Source organism: Stegodyphus dumicola, chromosome 4 (genome assembly GCF_044657685.1).
Source record: "Stegodyphus dumicola isolate Sdum_Otavi_A_Nest chromosome 4, ASM4465768v1".
Classification (NCBI taxonomy): domain Eukaryota; kingdom Metazoa; phylum Arthropoda; class Arachnida; order Araneae; family Eresidae; genus Stegodyphus; species Stegodyphus dumicola.
Genome location: NC_140771.1, coordinates 7,942,679 through 7,962,831, shown reverse-complemented (window position 1 = coordinate 7,962,831; position 20,153 = coordinate 7,942,679). Strand labels below are relative to the sequence as shown.

The following is a 20,153-nucleotide window of genomic DNA, read 5'->3' as shown; positions in this document are numbered from 1 at the left end:
ACATTCCTAAAACACTTCAAACATTTAGCTTTAAATTCATTTGTTACACATGGTATAACCTAATAGCCAATCATGTGCCAGCATGAGGCATATGTTAACAATATGTTTCTATATAGCCCTTACTGGTGGCTAAGTTGTTAAGACCGTTGAATGCTGATAGTTTGTCCTGTGTTCAATCACTGCAAATGGTGAGGGGGTGCATGATTGTATTTCATGGTCTTTTCCATTGGTAATGTAAATACAATTTCTCTTGGAAAATCCTCTACGAAAGCATTTCTTCTGTTAGGCAAATAGCTCCTTTGAGCTTTGCCATATTCCAATATTTAATTAGCTTAGGTAGCTGTAGTTGTTGTAGCAAATGTAGTAAATTTAACATTTTTAGTTTTTGCTTTGTATTTTCCATGTAAATTCTTTTCACAGTTTTAACATAATATGAGCAACATAAATGACAATTTACCAATGCCTTTTTGTTATTAGGATTAGCTTTCTATTTTTAAAAAGTCCTTGGCTACTTTGTGGATAATTATTAATTTAACCACTTAAATCACAAAAACAAACTTTTAGTTAAGAAAAATTGGAAATAAAAAAAATCCTAAAAACTTAGTTTTCTTTTTTTAATTACTATTAATTCCCAGTTTAGTTTTGCAGAACACCCAAAGATAAGCATAAAATGAGACATAGTTTATTATTGCATATTTTACAATCCATCAGGAATGATTTAAAAAAAAAAGACAAGAACAACATATTTAGTCCCTGAGATAGAGCATTTGATAGCACTGATATTTAAAAGATTTGATGACACACCAAAGAAAAAAAGCGCTCAATAAAATGAAAGCACGTGATAAGGCATATATATGGAGGGAATCAACTACTCTGCATTTTACTTCGATAATTATCTGACAAATATGATTTTTCATCTCAGGCTGTGAATTATGAAAATTATAAAAATTACTTCTAAAAATTCCAGAAATAGTTATAGTATTTATTTTATTTCGCGTATCCTTTTCTAATATCTGTAATATAAAAATTCTTTCCGTATCTTCAACTCATTACAACACAAAAAGTCAAAATTTTAAAGATGAAACTGAGATAAAATTATCTCAGAAACATAAATATGTTCATGTAGAAAGTAGCTAAAAAATTAAATGACAAAATATTATTTTTTCCTCAAGATATCCTCATGAATTTTCAATTTTTTTCTTTTAAATAAATAATATTTTTATTTTAAAACTAATGATTTCTTTTCATCTTCATTCCAAAAGTAGACAAAAAAAAAAAAAAAAAAAAAAAGTTATCTGTAAATGCACATTCTTAAGAATTGACAACATTAATTTTTTTCTGATTCAGTTTCGTCTTATAAAACACAAAAATAAATTAAAAAAAAATTATTAAGTAACTGAAGAGATCAGATCAATCCATAGTATTCATTTATTTATTTAGAATACTGTATTTACATAACAGATTAATAAGCAAATTGCAGATTTACCTTGAATATTGTAAAAGCATGGTCTTCATTAATCTTACATTACTAATCTCAAAACTTGCCCATAAAGTAGGACGCTAAAATATTAGACAAAGGATTAAATAGGAACACAATTAAAAAAAATATGAAAAGTAACAAGAGACATACTCACTCCTTGTGCACATAAATCCAGAGAATATTCACTCATAAATGTAGTTTTACCAGTACCAGTCTGACCTGAAAAAATTGTCAGTTCACCTCTACGATGACCTTTCAAAAGTTCATTTAAAACGAAAAATCTTTTCCACTAAAGGAGAAAAAAATATATATAAAACTGATATCAATAGCATTTTATTTATTAATTCCATTGCATGAAACTGTTATCAATAGCATTTTAATTATTAATAACATTATATAAAAGTGTAATTAATAACATAACGTACAGCAATAACTGCCAAATTTGTAAAGGAAAATAATCTGTTCATTTTTATATATGCTTGCATGAATCTGATCAAATACTAAACATAGGCAAGAGTGTACATAACATAGACAAACATAGGCATATACAATAGGCATAACATAACATAGGCATATACAATAAACATAGGCAAACAATAGTAGTATGGATTGTAGAGTGTGCTTAAAAAGTACTTCATGGCTAAACATTTGTTTAACAAACATTTAGCCATGAATTTATTCAACAAATATTTAGCCATAAATACTTTTTGTCACATCACTATGTTATGATGAAAGAAATGATACAAATAAGGTAGACTTTCAGACATGGCAACGTTTTTTAATAAAAATTTTGAGGTTTAAATTTTTAGATGGACTCAATAAAAGGGAGGAAAATCAGTAGATATTTTCCATAGTTAAATTAGTCAAAGAACACAAAATTACTCAATATATCAACAATGGAAATTTTGGGAAACTATATACAATTACTACTAAATATAATATGCCTGTTAAGGATACCTACATATTAGTTTTAGTACATTGGCACAGTTTGGCAATTTTTCTAGAAAAAATGAATGATGACTTATAATTGCAAAACATTACTTATTCATACATATTATTATTATAATAGTCAATCACTATAAGATTATTTTTCTAGTAGAAATTCATAGCAACCACTTTAAAAACAGATTAAAAGCAGTTGTTCTTTTTAAACGATTTTATGGTGAGGGGGGAAAATTGATTTTATGGGGGAAAAAAATACTGTATTCTAACAGAAATCATACTGTAAATTTCATTTACACCAAGTAAATTCTACAAGAATTTATTTTAAAACTGAGTTTAAAGCAAAATACACGACTATTTTTCTATAGAAATCCTTTGAATACAACAAAAAGAATACATACAAAAAGGGTAACATAGTTTGCTAAAACTGTTGAACTATTATGCAGATGGTTGGCAAAACTTAGTACACTTGGAAAATTCAATCATTTCTACTAGGATAGTTACACCTAATATGTAAGTTAGCCTGTTAAGTTCCCAAATGTAAATTTTTAAAAGAGGCTTTTTACTAATACTTTACTATAAAAAAATCCTTTTGTTTCTGTTTCAAAATAAATTGTTCCATGGGTTTTAACACTTTTTACTTTTATTATATACTATAATGCTAACTGCTAGAACATAATCTGGCCAAATGTCTAAATAATTGCTAAATATCACTTAGTTTTAGTGGAATAACATAACTATACATTTTAACTTATTATAATACAATCTCTGCAAATCAAATACCCATTTGCAAAAGACACATTAAGTATTAGAAAAGTTACAATTATCTAAATATTTAGTTCATCATTAAATAATAACTACTTATTAAAGCAATAAAAATGAAATAAAATGATTGAAAAAGTTCTTGAAAATCTGGAAAAATAATCTTCTTGTATGGTGTACATAAAGTAGTTGCTGAACAAATTAACAGAAAAATTATTGGCAACAAAAAAAAAAAAAAAAAAAAAAAAAAAAAAAAAAAAAAAAAAAAATTCACAATTATGAATATAAAAGTTTTTAAGAACTTAAAAGTTTTACCTTCAAACCAACAGCTTTTTCATAGCCTTTTAATTCTTCAAGAATTTCGCCTACATAAGAATCAAATGTTTCTAAATCTTCATCATGCATTGGATAAGCTTCTCGCAAAATATGTCTTAAATTAAAATCATTCTGGAGGCTTAACAATGCACACTGAAAATCACTTGGCCTATAATAATTTTAATACATTATGAATATATTATACTGAAACTTCTAAAATACTCTTTTTTATAAAAATAAATAAATAAATAAATAAATAAAGGGAAGATAAAATTCTAATCTTACCTAATAAAAAAGGCACTTTTACCAAGATGATTTCCAAGAATCTTATGTGTTTCCCAGTCATGTAAATGTGGTTTCAACCAGAAAATAACTTTAGCAAATGGCTTTAATGCAGAAAGTATCTAAAATTTTAAAATTTCTTAATGACTCATATTTACATGTGACATTAGTTTTAATATTTAAGATTATATGTAAAAATAATTGTAAAAGTAAAATAAAAAGCAAATTTACCCTTGAATTAAAAAATAAACAATTAAAACACACAAACTTTATAAAATTTCTAATACAATTTTCAAGATAAATATTTTATACAATCTTTTCATTTTATAAGAATTAAATGAACTTACAGGCATTAAAAAATCAGCAAATAATAAATGAAATTAATAATTACAATGTGTTCCATCTTCCTTGTGAAAGTATATATGCAGAACCTTCATTCTGAAATTAGCCTTAAAAATGCCGTATTATTCATAAAATTTTGAAAGTATTACAGAATTCCTTTATCTAAATTAACTGGAGGGTGAGCCAACCTTGAGAAAGACTTCTTTCAGATAACCCTTTGTCAGATATTTTCAGGGGGAGAGAGGGAAACAGAAATGGCTCATTCATTTTCAAGGATGTCATTTTGTAGAAAGCATTTTTATTATACACAAGTACAAGCTGAAGTCTTAATAGTTACACAAATAAATATCAAAAAGACCTTTTTTGGCCTTTTCGATATATGAGACAACTCTTTTTTAATTAATCAGTTTAACATCCTTTTTTCAAATTTTTCTTCAGAATAAAATATTTACTATGAAATTCTCTTATTTGTAGATCTAAAAATAACAAGAAAAGAGCTCTTTTCACATAAAGCTTGGAGTTTTTTTTTTTATTAATGTTGAGCACACTGGATTACTAAACTGGATTATTTACATTTTATAAACAGTTCTTGCTGATTAAATGAGTAATGCTTTATGACATCTGTATACCTCAGTAACCCATTTTCATTCAAATATTTCAATACCTCAAATATAAGGAATAAAGGCTCTAATCAAGTAAGAGGTATTTACATACATTATGTTTGAAATCAAAAAAAGTTTAAAAAATATAATTAAATCCTACTCTCACACAGAACAAAATTGAAATAAAATGAGAACAAGTTCATTAATGACTGGTTTGTTCAAAGAAGTCTGGAACAGCTGGGTGCCTGTTAGCCAGCATTTAAACATAATCTAACTACCAATGGCCATCAAGCCCTGGCAGTTTTATATAACTTTATTTAAAACTGAAAGTTAGATATTTTGCATTGCAGAAATGTAGGATATTAATATGCCAGCCCTGAAGTAATTTGTCTAACGTAGCAATTTGTCCATTCACAGGTGATCTAAGTTCTTGAAAAACAAATTTCACTCCTGTCGAGTAAACTGCTTAAAAAAAAAGAGAGAAAAAAAAAAGATATATGTGCTGCATGTAGGAATATGCAGAAATATTGCCTGTTTTGATTGCGCGGTGATTATTTAGAGCAAAATGTTAAAGGCAGTACTTGTTTTCAACAGCATCCAGAAGTGATAAGTTAAACCCTCGAATAAAGCCATCAGTCAGGATGTAAATTTTTTGTGGAAGTTTCTCAAAGATATAATTTCTGTGCCCGTATGCACTACTGATACTTTTGCAATCAATACTGCACCTGTGATCAACCATGATATGCTATCGTGTATGGTATGAAATGGATTATCACACAGATGTTTGCTATTTCTGCAATAGTGGACATATTCAGTATTTGTAAAATGAGTGAAAAAAAATTAATTATTGCATAATTTACTGTTTATGAATTTTAAAAATGTTTTGCAGAATTATAAATAACCCTGATAATAAAACAAGGATTTTTGAATAATAATGGAAGTCAGCAAGTCAAATTTAAAATTTGAAAACAATTTACCTGTACCTAGAATGAATAAGTTAATGATACAAATGCCATTCAGCATTAAAGTAATTATTGGGAACTTATTTTTAATACTAGGTTCAGAAAGTAAGTTAATGAATCCAATTTACTATTGAATATCTAGAATGGATCTGTAAATAAAAGTACTTTTGGGATAGGTATATCTTAAAATAATAACAAAGTCTACTAACATATGGGTTTAGGAATCTCATTTCTCGCTCCTAGACCAACATTATCCACAAAATTTCTAGAGTTTTATCTAATATGGAACCACTAACCATTAAAACAAATACTTTATATTTTAGGATTGCATTCTAAATTTGGTTGAAAAACATCATTTTTTTAAAATTATTGATGATAGGAAATAAAGATGATTTAAGCCAGCAAATTTCATCTCAAATATCTCTACAAATTTTACCTCAAAGCAATGAAACATTCTGTATTTAGTAACAAACATTCCAGTAAGTAGGCCTTTTATTTTAGGATATGAATATAAGAAATTAGATATCATATCAGTATTAAAATTCTTATACAAAAGTTTATTATCTTATTTTGAGAAATTGTATACTCAAAGTACATGTCTAGGGAAGTAATTTAAGGAAATAAAGATTTTAGCCTTTTCCAGCATCCTGTTGAAATAATGCACTTTACATACAACTTTTTCTTTTCATATTTACATTTCATAATGAATATTTCATATATACCCATATGTATTAATACTAAGTGAAAAACACTATAAAAAGTACTTACATCTGGAGAGAAATTTTTGAAATTATATGGCAATGAAATCACAGGTAAATCAGTTTCTTGGTTTACAGCAATAGCATCAAGAGGATCAGATGTTACAACTACTACTCTTTCAGTACTTCCAACTAAAGACCAACCAAAAAGCACTGGATCATTTAACCTAAATAAAAGAGAAAACTTAAATATTTTGCAGAATTTAGTTTCCTGCAAAGTGACTACAAATTTCAAAAATTTTCAATTTCAGAGAATTGAACAAGAATATCAATAATTCTTTCCTTAATATTGTGTTCTGAGAATAAATATATTTAATATTTGCCACCAGATGGCCTTGATCAGCGCTGGCAATATAAAGATTTTAAGCAGAACTTGGTAAATCGGACTGCTAACATTGTAATGATGTACTTATTCATTGTGTTGGTTTGAGTCAGAAGCACACTACAAAGCCATCACTCTCTTCTGGTGCAGAGATATTATTGACTGTTGCTTTTTGTACTGCAACACACTATCTTTTGGAAGAATGTTTTAAAAAGTTTTTAAAAAAATGTCATGTTCTGCATACTTTAAAAAATCAGTGTATTATCAAATGTCAACTCTGTATTCTTCTTTGATTAGTGTGAATTAAATTAAGCAAATGGGCAGTTTCTCTTTGTTACTGAAGTAATATTTCAAGATTTTTTGAAATGTAATAGAACAGATAAAAGGTATTTAAAGATGAGTCAAGAATGCAAACTGCAAAAAGGTCTCTTAAGCCAAGATATCACACTTATGGAAATGAAAAATGACATTTTTCAGATGGGAAACATTAAGCATACACAGATATATAATTTTTGATTTAAATGAATTTAAATTAATTAATTCAATTTATGCATATATATATATAATTTATAATTAGAGAAAGTTTTTCATATATTATATCCAAGGAACAGAAATTCAATTAAAGCTATAAATTAAAAGTAAAAAATTTTAGTGAGTATTCTAATTAGTGTTTTAAATTAGCATAATCTAGTCCTCTATTGCAGGAAAAAACATTTAAATGTGTAAAGAAAAAACCTGATCATAAAAATACCAAATTCAAAAGTAAAAATTTAAGCACTGAAAAAGTAGTTAATGTCATTGATTGCAGATTAATTGACTTGTCAAGGGGAACAAACCAATCTACTACCAATCACCGATAATAAAATTAAGTAAAAGTCTTTCATCTTTTTTCCAAGTAAGCGTTAAATTATTATGTTAAAGCTAGATCATAAGTTATGAACAATTAATAGAAAGAAAAATTAGTCCATTTAAGTCAAAAGACCTGTCATAAACTAAATAAAATGAGTTAGAAATTTTTTTCCTATTAATTGTTCATAACTTATAACGTAGCTCTAACAAAATAATAACTTAATTCTTACTTGGAAAAAAGACAAAACACTCTTGCTTAATTGTGTTATCGTTGATTGATAGTAGATTGGTTTGTTTCCATTGACAAGTCAATTAACCTGCAATCAATGACATTAACTACTTTTTCAATACTTAAACTTTTACTTTTGAATTTGGTATTTTTGCAATTCAAGTTTTTTTCCTTTACAAATTTAAATGGTTTTTACAGCAATAGAGGACTAAATTATAGAAATTTAAAATGCTAATTAGAATACTGACTAAAATTTTTTTTCTTATAATAATTCATGGCTTTAATTGAATTTCTGTTCCTTGGAAATAATATATGAAAAACTTTTTCTAATAATAAATTATTGGTTTATTATTTAGCAGCTTTTAGCCCAAGTTTTAGGCTTATTAATTATAATTACTTTTACTTGGAATTTATACATATATATATATATATATATATATATATATATATACAGTATCACAAAATTTATTATAGTTATAATTATACACAGATTCCTAATGGATAAGAAATAATTCAAAATGCAGATTTCTTTAAGTATACTTATTTTTATGATGATCTTCACTCTTTTGATAGTCACTAATCACTAAATAGCAAAGTCATAGAACATTTTTAAAAATTACAGGTAATTTTTTATAAACCTAGGCTATTATTGGTTGCTTACTTTTGTGGATATTACAAAGATTGATTAAAATCATACTTCCAAATAGCAAATAAAACAAGCTCTCCAGATGTTGCTAATATTTCATGAATTTGATATTATTTTATGAATACATGGCAGGAATAACAGCTATAGAATTCACATTTCATAAATTATTAATACACATTTCTAAATTTATTTTCATTTTCATTTGTTTTATAATATATATGTACAAAATCTTTTTTTAAGTCATTTAAACAATAAATAATTTGGAACAAATTAATTGTAGGCTGAAGCTTATGATGATGTCACCATGAACCATTGTCATCATACTGGATGATTGTGATTTAAAAAATGAACAGATTACACAGACTAATATAGAGCCCATTCCATGCATTTCATTAAACTTGGTAAAAACATTGCATGGACCACAGACAAAAGAAAACTGCAATAAAAATTATTAGTTCAAATTTCAACCACCAGATTAAAAACTGGCACTTAAAGAACAAGAAACACAAATTGGAATGTAAAATTTTACTTAATAACAGCATTTGTTCAATGTGCATTTTACTATTTTGGTCAATCACATATTCAAAGCATGTTACAGCATATTCACCAGTACAGTACAGAATTTGAGAAACTGCCACAGCATGACATGTTATACTTGCTTTCAGTTTAGGCAAAAACCATATGCTTCTTCTGCAGGTCTTCTTTAGGAATCCCCACAACCAGATATCACAGGGAAGACAGAGACAGAAAATGAGCAGGTCAAGACTTTTCAAAATGACCTGATCGTCTCCAAAGTTAGCACAAAGCAGTACGGAGTGTTATAACATTTTGAATGAACATAGCAGCATCTACACATTCCCGACTGTGTAAGGCAAAAATGACTTCTGCTGCATAAGTTAGTGGAAACAGGTATTCATGAGAGTACTCCTTTTAGAAACTTCAGGAGTGTTTTCCTCAGAGAAAAAAGAGCCAGGGAAAATGTCAGCAGTAAAACCATGCCATAGCAGTCCTGTACTCAGAACGCAGAGGCTTTTCAAGCACAACATTAGTTTTTTCAATACCCTACATGCATTCTGAATATTCACTCCAATATCTATGGCAAAATGTTTCAAAGCCATGCAGTCAATGGCTATTCTTTCTTTTATGTATAAATACATTTGCTACTTTTACATGCAATTTAGTGTTGATGAAAGCTTCACTTTTTCACACTTGTTGATTTTACCATTGTGTGCTTAACTTTTAGAAATCATTGTATTTATACAATATGCCATAAGAGCTACATTTTCAAGCAGCCTGGTACTTTAATTTGATGCAAAATCGAAGCACAGTGGTTACAGGCACTTTGGCATATAAATTTTACTGCCATCGGCAGGTTAACATTTAAAGAAAAATTTCTGGCATTTAACACAAAATAACAAACAGAACACATCAGATCTTAATGCTCATATTTTGTAATACTATTTCTTAGTTAACATGGACAGTTTTACTATTTGTTCTATGCAGCCAAAAAATTTCAAGAAATTTAATATCTTTTTCCTATTTTATATTTCATTAAAAAGTTACTCATATTAAAATATATATCATGTTTCTATAATGCTAACAATCAGCTTTATAAAAGGTGATAACTTCATATTAAATGCATAATTAATAACAAGAATTAAATTAGATGCAAACAAAAAATGCCATTTTTAATAATCTATAACAAGGACAAAAATCTCAAGTGAACAAATATATCAAATTTCACTTGATGACAAATTTTTAGTACTTAAAAGGTACCTGAAAAATGATTAATTTCATGCTTTTGGAAAAAAACAATAGTATTCATACACACAATTATAGCAAGGAGCAGTGTTCCAAAACCTGAATCAAATTAACAAGAGCTCTCCGTTTTTTAAATAAAAGTGGCATTTAAGATACTGCATTTTCATTTTACAAAGATATAACTAGTATCGGCAAGTGATGAAATCAGAAATATTACAAATTCAAAATTTCTTAAAACTCATGAGGAAAAACAATATAGTAAACTGATAACCTTATTATCAAAATTAGCAATCCCTACCCCATTTCTATACCACAAAAGAAAAATCATTACTTAAAATATGCTTGAGATAACATTTTAATATGAAAATGTGAAATACTGTATTATATAATTTTACTAAAAAATATAAAAATAATAAAGAAATAAAGATAAAAAAATAAATTTACATAAAACAAAAAAATATGACTGTCTGATTCTTCATAAATAATTAAAATGTAAATTTTTGCATATGGTTAGATGAAACATGTATGTGATTTTTAGCCTGACAATAAATAATACAAAACATGTTTTCGGCATTTGTTATATGTTACCGGCTAAGTTTGAAATCCAGTAAAGATGATGAAATGGATATTTTGTGCACCCTTTGTTTCAAAATTGAAAATGCTATTGAAGGTAAAATAAATTCTAAAATCAATCTGGAAATACAAGCCAAAAAAATCAAAATGAATTTGGAAAAACAATTTCTCACTTCTTTGGGAATTACTGTGCGAGTTACTATTTTTGACGTCGACAAGGGCCGAGATGATTTGCACAATATATTGGCATATTTTATATTCTATACAATGCTGCCGTTTCATACTTTGCTGGTAACATACATAATAGCCTTATATCAGGACCTGTTTTCATTCTTTGCCAAAATAGCATTTATCATTCTACGTAATGCCTAGGTATTACATACAATGCCTAAAGAAAGCATGTAATAATTCTCATATTCCATACTTTGTTTAAAAATGTCTGGCATTATATACAATGCCTAGGCATTCTATACTTGCCATACACATTAGCAATAATTTCTGACTGGTTTTAAAATCTTATCACCAATCTCAATTTTTGTATACTCTTTTATGGCCTCCAACAATTTCACATGATCAATTCATGAGAAAATATACAGTTTTAGAAACAATCGGGATACAGTTTATTTTGGCTATTTGTATAATAATAAGCTGCAGATATTCAGTGAATTAAGTTATATTTTCAGTTAATGAAAAAATCCTGCCCATTACAAATGAAGATCGAAAACACAAAAGCACATTATTGCCAATCAACAATAAATGAAATATTTTATTTATTTTTAATATTAAAGAATTTTCACTTGTCAGCAAAAGACAATTAAACCATTTAAATAATTTTTTCCTACAATTCCTGATAACATTTTGCAACAACTGTGAATTTGTACCACAAAACTGATAAATAAATTATATTTTCTACATCCTATAATCCATCAACTACAAAATTCCTAACTTTATTTCCTCTGTATACTATTGTCTGCATCCAAAATATACTCAAACAGCAATGAGTAAGATAGTGAGCAGTCACTATCATCTCCCATCTCCACACACTTTTTAATTCATTAAAACTATATAACCTTCTTGATATTTTGACATTCCCTCTTTCATACAACTTTATTTAAAAAAATTCTAAAGATTTAAAAACTGATATGCTATTTAATTTTATTTAATGGTAAACATTAATTTAATGAACTCATAACAGTAGATTATTTTATTTTTGAAGAAAAGGGAAATGACATGTAAAAACTGTAAAATTAAAAATATAAAATAGTGATTTATGAAATAATGAAGCATTATGAGTTTAAGGAAATTAAAATTTAAAAGGAAAAAGAAAGGTTCAATATTTATTTGCTTACTTTATTAAACATTTATTTCAATGTAAGTTGCTTAAATTGCTTCATTTTTTATACTAATATTTTGTCTCTAATTCTATAGATAGACATAATTTCTTGCTGAGTTCTAAAGTTCCATTGTTCAAGTCTGCAACTGAATTGTCAATCAAAATTCACTCTCAACAACCTCTCTATACACTTCTTTACTATTGGTAGCAATATGTTCTGGATTTAAAACCATACTACAGATTTTGCCATCCATTAGTTGATTGAGGACTGAGGCATTGCCATCGCAACGAAAATTTCTGTTTCATCAACTTGATTTATTGCTTCTCCATATTTCTTAAATTTATGTCAATAATGAAATTATTTATAATAATAAATAATTGTTTCTTCATTATGAAAGTATTTTATTTAGTGGCAAAGTGAAATTAAGAGTCGGGACTCTTCACATGTTTCATTATGAAAAAATATCAAAGCATACAAAAAAATTTCTACATAGAAAAATTTGCTTGTGATCCGGAGGTCTGGATTTTAGATCAGTCTGGATACTGAACATCTGGATTTTGACTTTGTACTGTATTTATATAATTTTTTAATACACCGTGAACATACTTCTGGATTCCTAACCTAGAAGTAGGTTAGATACTTTTGATCTTCTCTGCAAGTGGTTGTCTTACAAGAGATGATTATCAGTGATGATTATTATTCAAGCACAGTCTTTAGCATTCTTTGTCACTACACGTTAAACTAGTTAGTCTTTTTCTTTCCTGGAATGAGTGAAAAAAGGTTTTATTTGTAAAATATGCTTTCATTTTGAACCTGTTTATATCTGGTAGACATCTTTAGTTCTCAATGTTAGGATTTGTTCTGGCTTCTGACAGTACACAACAAATCAAAATTATTTTCATTTTGAGTAAATGCTCATTCCCTAAGCTTTCTATCCTAATTCTCTTTGAAGTTAGTACTGATGTCAATACCTAACTATTGACCAAGCTCAACCCTCATTTTCAGTCTAAAGCAAAATAGCATCTTCATTTGTACCTTCCTCTTTAAGCAATGCACAATTAACACTACTTATCTTCAAATACTTCATTATACTCTCATCTCCTCTGTTCCATGCATCATTTATATATTCAACTACATTGGGCATTTTTTAAATTAGTTTATACACTAATTTTCTACCACATTTTCTACCAGAACATCCCATATTCTAGTTATCTACCACATTTTCTATTGAATCTATAAGTGGTATTACAGCAAAGCAGAAGTTTAAATGACTTGATAATTTCATGATCATAAGATTGCAATGTACTAAAATTAGTATGTAAAACAATAATTCAGCATTACTTAAAAAGTATTTGTGGGTAACATAAGACACTGTTCAAAATTATCAAAACTTTGCTACTTTGCATTTTTTAAAAATTTTTATTTATTTTATATTTTTAAGTTTTTGAAAACAATACCTATTATCCAGGATTTTAAATTTATAGTATACCATTTTACTTTGATTTTAAATATCTTGATCATAATTAATTGTTAATTAATTATAGTGGTACTTTTTTTATTAACCTAAAGCATTAAGATGCAGCAGCACCCTTAATTTTACTGTTTTAGTACTATCACAATTTGAATCTTTGAATGTGAATATTTCAGTGGATACTGAGTAACATAGGTCTATCTAACTAGTGTAACAAATGTTTATGAAGCCATTGACTGTGACAACTGTTGTAACCAAGAGCCTATCCATCAACATTCACATGCAGGAAATGGAAAAATGAATATAAACAGTTCAGAAATGTAATGAATAATTTAAAGTGTATTATGTCACAAAGAATCTTATAAAATAAATTGCATTATCCTCAGAAAGAAGGAAAAAAAATTATGTTTCAGGAATATTTAAAAAAAAAAAAAACTTTTCTTTGTTTGCAGATACATTTTTTAATTTGCATAGTACATGAAAAAATTCATGGTTGACACCATCATTAAAATATTATAGTTGTTGCAGGAAAAAAAAATTGATGGTCTTGCTTAGGTTAGCGAGCATTATAATTATCAATACAAGTTTATTTTTGGTTGCAGACCATTTTTAGAGGTAGCACCTATGGAGGGTGGGAGAAGGAGGAGAGGGTTAATTGGAGAGAGGTAAACCCTTCTTCATAGAATTAAACTGTAATCTAAAGATTTTAGATTGCTTGCAAGTGGCTGTTTTCTACTTTAAGATATATCGGATAATTACCAGATCAGCAATAATTTTCTCTTTCATGAAAGATCAAATCAAGCATGTGCGCATACATTTTAATAAAATGTCAGCTATACACTTTTTTTTATTCTTTTACTCCACAGATCAATTAAACATCTTTAATACAGAATAGGTTTTTAAATTTTCATTCAAAAACAAAAGATAATTTGCAGAATTATTATAATTTAGGTTAAAATAACACACCAAACAAAATAACACATCAAACAACAAAAATCAGTATAATTAAAGAAAAATCTAATTTGGCATAGAATGAAGTATTGAAAGGATTGATAGAATTAAATTAATAGGATCGCTTTCAGTTTTAAATGTTACACAGCTCTTCAATGATTAAAGTTTCTATTAAATATATTTTATATGCAAATGAAGCAAAACAACAAATTAACAATGGTACACATTACATAGCATGCAAAGCTAACAACAGTACTCAAGAACAAGCTGAACAAGCTAACAATTAATAGAAATTTTTAAAGCAGTTCATTTTTAGACTAATAACTTGCTTCTGCCTTCTAAGATCTCTGCATTCAATGGAAAAATTAAGCAAATAATGTATGATGGAGGGAGGTTTTTATCAGCTAAGAGAAATTTGTGAGTTCAAAGTAATAATATAAATATGGCCAAAATACAATTAAACATTGGTAGTTTTCATTGATTTAGGTTTCAAGGGCCTAACTAGCTGCTACGTGAAATCTTTATCATCCTCTCTCATGTATAAGATGAATATGAGCTAATAAAAGCCATTCCTTTCCTTCGGCAGATATCTCTGACACCCTTTGGCATTTAACAAGAACATTAATAGTACTAATACGTTTATACTGAAAAATAAAAAAAATTGAAAAATTTCTTTTGTCAGCATTAAAATTTTCTTTCATAAACTATTATAAAATAGTGAAGCTGGTGGAAATGACATAAGTAAATATTTAAGGTAAAATTAATAGCAGCAGATTCACAGAAACTGTTAAACATCCAAAATATACTGCATGCAGTAATTTTTTCCTACTGCTTCATGAACATCCACTGGATTGCAGGTCCATTCACAGATCATTGAGGCTTAGGAGGATAAAGCAGATTCAATTACCTTATCCTCCTAAGCCATTCTTTAAAAGAAAAAAAAAAAAAAAAAAAAAATTTTAAATAAATTGAAAAATAAGTTTCTAAAATATATTCTTTGGTCTCATTTTTTATGGCATTAGCCAAAAGATGTCCTTTAAAATCTCGATTTACATAAAAGTGTTAATTCAGAAAAGCATTACTGTTTTAATAATGTAAATAAAATTCATCATTAATTTTTTTTCACTCACACATTTCATTTCTACCCATTAAAATCATTTATAAAAATAAATAAATGCTTTATCCTGAGTAAATATACTTCATTCTTCATTTTTTAGCCTTCATACTATTCATTCGTGCCATGAATATCATATGATATAGAGATTAGACAATAAAACTAAAACACCTAAATCAATATTGTGTTATAAATGTTGTATGATTATGTTATAAATGCTATATTAATAAAATATTTTATTAACCCCTTCGCGCCGACTGTCACGTATACGTGCCAGCAACGAACACACTTATCTACCGGCCGACACGCAGGCGTGCCAGAGGATTGTTGCATTCTCTACCGACTGTCATGTATTTGTGCCAGTACCTTGGAACGTTTTTCAAACTATAATTTCTGCCACAAGATGGCACTGTATGTCCATATGGTTTCAGATACATGTGCATTAGACCTTCTACTTGAAATGAGAGAAGCATGACTGACATACACGTGTTTTTGATTATATAAACAAACGGGGAACTAAATGTTTCCGAATGGCGTGATTTATGACGTCTCTTTAAATCGCACTTTATTCGCACGTGGTAGTTGTTTATTGTAAGTAGAAGTTTTATATGCGCTAAAGCGTTGAGTATTTCCATTTACAGTTCAGTTTTTAGAAAATAATTAGATCTTGTTAGACGTGAATTCTTTCTGTTTTTACCGTTTCAATGTCGAAGCGTCAAAAATGTTTAACGGAGCATGAAATAGCAGAAATGATGCAAAATATTTCAGATATTGATTCCGAAAGACATTTTCCAAAACTTTGCTCAGAAGAGACTGATAAGAAAATGAGACGACGATGCTTCGTTTGTTCACATTCCCGGAAAAATCCTCCAAAACGGCAAATGAGTTTTTACGAGTTCAAGGGATGTAACGTAGGACCGTGTGTAGATCCCTGTTTTAAAATTTTTCATACGAAAAGAGAATTTTAAGTAATATATTTAGTTTTCAGATTATAATGTTAAAAGTCATAAAATGGTGAGTAATTAAAATAAAATGTGTAAAATATGCATTTAAACAAGAAATAAGGTAAAGTATATATGTAAAAATATCTATAAAGCATAAGCCGTTTAAATACTCTATAGAGCATTATTAAACAATGCGTTGATACTTCGGAAATTTCATGGATTTAGGCTTAGTAGCAAAAAAGCCCCCGGCCCTGGAGAGACGCTCGCGGAAGACACTGCCGGCCTCCGCGATAAGCGCACGTTTTCGCTACCCGGCTCGAAGGGGTTAACATAGTGTAATCCCCCTTTTGAAGGCCAAGAAGTTATTCTTCTTGGAAAGACCAATATAAGTCTTATTCAATCACAAAGGTATTATTTTTAGGCATTTCTCTTGAAAAACAATGGCTATTTCAGTTCATGGTAATGAAAGAGGAAATCATTTTTCAACTCTGACATTTAGCATATCTCCAATAAGCTCAATGATATTGAAACCAGGGAACTGACTGTGCTTGATGCAGAAGATGCTTTAGGTCATTTTCATATTCTTCAAATTCATTCTATTATCATTCTATTATTCATTCTTGCTATGCGAAATTCAATTGCCATCCTAATGCATGGCATGGAACTTTTTTTTTTAGGTACAATGTTTGAACAACTGGGTAAACTTGCTTATATGAAATGCATCAATATCCCTGCCAATCGACAGTAAATGGTGCTCCCAGAGATTCCACGATAGTGCCACCAATCAGACTTAAAGCTACACTTTTGAAAAGTGTCAGTTTAGATCATATGAAGAAGATCGTACAAAGGAAGATCATGTGAAGAAGCTCTCGATGTATAAACTGTAGATCATATGAAGAAGATCGTACAAAGGAAGATCATGTGAAGAAGCTCTCGATGTATAAACTGTAGATCATATGAAGAAGATCGTACAAAGGAAGATCATGTGAAGAAGCTCTCGATGTATAAACTGTAGATCATATGAAGAAGATCGTACAAAGGAAGATCATGTGAAGGAGCTCTCGATGTATAAACTGTCTCAAAATTGCGAAATACAACAAAGGTGGACTCATCATTGAAGAGTATACATTTTGTGTTGTAAAATTTTTCAGCTCAACACCAATGAAATCAGTCTACAACGTGTGCAGCGATTGTCACTGTTTTTCCTATAGCTGGAGCAGCAAAGCAAAAGGCAATTTTTGTAGGAATGAATAAGTTCAGCAGTAAGTTCTACTGTAATTTGGGTTTTTTCCTATGATTCATTTTAACACTCCAAAATTTTCTCAAATAACTTTTTCTCAACACAGCGATTACTCCAATTGAATGAAGTTTTTCTTTTTTGTAGATATGCAAATACTGATTCAGAAGACAAACAACAAAAATCAGCGTTATATTTACAAAATTTCCACAGGACTAGTTTCGATGGTTTTACCAAACCACCATCCTCAGCTGCGAAACCGCAAATGAACAAGATAGGAAAAAATGATTAGATAAGATAAGAAAGCCTGGACAAGAATAAGCAAGTGGTGCCATCTGTTGGTGAAACCAGAACTAAAACATAATTTCTTTAAAGGCCGAAGGCAAATTTGGATTGGAATTAGGATCGTTAACTAGAACAGAAAGATTTTTATGAATGTGAAATGCCTCTAGAAAATCCAGTTCTCCAATGGAAGATGTTTTTTGAATAATTTTGGCAGCAGAAAAATTGAAAGTGTGATTTTCGAACCAACAATGTTGCGCAACCAACAGACTTCTGTGTTTCCTTTTTTCTAACATATGCCTCATGTTCCTTGATGCGAGATTTTAAGGCTCTCTTAGTTTGGCCAATGTAAATTAAACCACACTGGCAAGGAAACCTATAAATACCCCAGGAATTCATATCTGGAATGGGGTCCATAAGTATGGAACTCGGAATTTTATTGATGGGAGAATAAACAACCCGAAAGTTAAATTTCTGCAAAATATGTGCAACTTTATAGCTAATTGATGGAAAGAAGGGAATGACAACAGAATTTTTATAATCTCCTAAAACAAGAGTGTGCCTTTTAGTGTGTTGAGATGAGAATTTTTTAACTGCTTGGTTAATAATGTTGGGTGAAAAGCCCCTGTTAATAGCTATTGCTTTTATATAATTTAGTTCTTCATCAAGGGCTATTTTGGAGGAGCAAACTTGAAGAGCACGGAAAACATAGGAATAAAATGAAGCTAACTTTTGTTTAGTCGGATGACATGATTTAAAGTGTGGTGGAAGGCAAACCGATGAAGGTTTACGGTAAACTGTAGTACTGAAGTTGGATGTGTTACGTGTCACCAGAATGTCGAGAAACGGAAGAGAATTGCAAGTCTCAAGTTCAAAAGTGAACTGAATAGCAGGATCAATAGAATTCATTGTTGAAAGAACTTTATTTAAATCATCTTTATTACCTTCAAACAGGGTAAAAGTATCGTCTACGTAGCGGAACCATGCCGGGAAGTTTAAAGTTTCAAACAATTTTGATTCATAATAATGCATGTAGATATCAGCCAGGATGGGACTGAGGGGGCTTCCCATGGCTAATCCCTCAGTTTGCTTGTAATATTTATTTTGGAAAACAAAATTGTTTGTTTCAAACAGAGTGAGAGAAATTAGCTCATCAATTTCGATGCAAGAGAAATGAAATTCGCGAAGTCTGGTTTCTAGACATCTTAATGCACCCTCCACGGGGACATTGGTGGATAATGATTTTACATCAAAAGAAACCATGAGTAAATTACTAGGAGAAATGTTTTCAACCTTTTTTACAAACTCTATTGAATTTTTTATGGTGTAAATGTTATTGTCTAAGAGAGTGGAAAATCTAGAAACCAAATATTTAGCTAATGGATACGAGGCAGTACCTAAATTTCATACAATAGGGCGGAAAGGAATACCACTTTGATGAATTTTGGGAAGAGCATATAATCTGGCACAATTCGCAACAGATGGGATAAGCGAATGTTTTAAGTTGCTTGAAATTATTTGCGAAGATTTGATCGCAGTTTTTATTTTTGACAAGTCGGAAGGTGAAGGATCTTTAGGGATCGGATTATATGGTCCTTTGTTTAAGAGTTTAGTGACACCATCAATGTAAGTGTTCTTATCCATGACGACTATCTGGCCACCTTTGTTGGCCTTTGAAATGATAATATCCGGGTTAGAATGAATTTCGTGCATTGTAGCTCTTTCTCTCGCAGTTAGATTTGGTTTCAAAGGTTTATTATTAAGGACGCCATTCCGGATATGAATTCCTGGGGTATTTATAGAATTCCTTGCCAGTGTGGTTTAATTTACATTGGCCAAACTAAGAGAGCCTTAAAATCTCGCATCAAGGAACATGAGGCATATGTTAGAAAAAAGGAAACACAGAAGTCTTCTGTTGCGCAACATTGTTGGCCCGAAAATCACACTTTCAATTTTTCTGCTGCCAAAATTATTCAAGAAACATCTTCCATTGGA

At 29.2% G+C, this 20,153-nt stretch overlaps 1 protein-coding gene across 3 annotated transcripts in view; it reads right to left on the bottom strand.

The window, feature by feature from the left end:
- Positions 1-20,153, bottom strand: part of mtDNA-helicase (mitochondrial DNA helicase) — a 63,691-nt gene that overhangs the window by 22,713 nt on the left and 20,825 nt on the right. For 2 of the 3 annotated variants that reach the window (XM_035366236.2, XM_035366237.2), the window contains exons 6-10: positions 6,456-6,612; positions 3,785-3,903; positions 3,500-3,668; positions 1,635-1,769; positions 1,487-1,560 (exon numbers count right to left, since the gene is read on the bottom strand). In XM_035366236.2, the coding sequence (XP_035222127.1) occupies positions 1,487-1,560; positions 1,635-1,769; positions 3,500-3,668; positions 3,785-3,903; positions 6,456-6,612 (654 nt within the window). The remainder of the gene's footprint in view (positions 1-1,486; positions 1,561-1,634; positions 1,770-3,499; positions 3,669-3,784; positions 3,904-6,455; positions 6,613-20,153) is intronic. The other variant, XM_035366239.2, reaches the window with a different exon arrangement.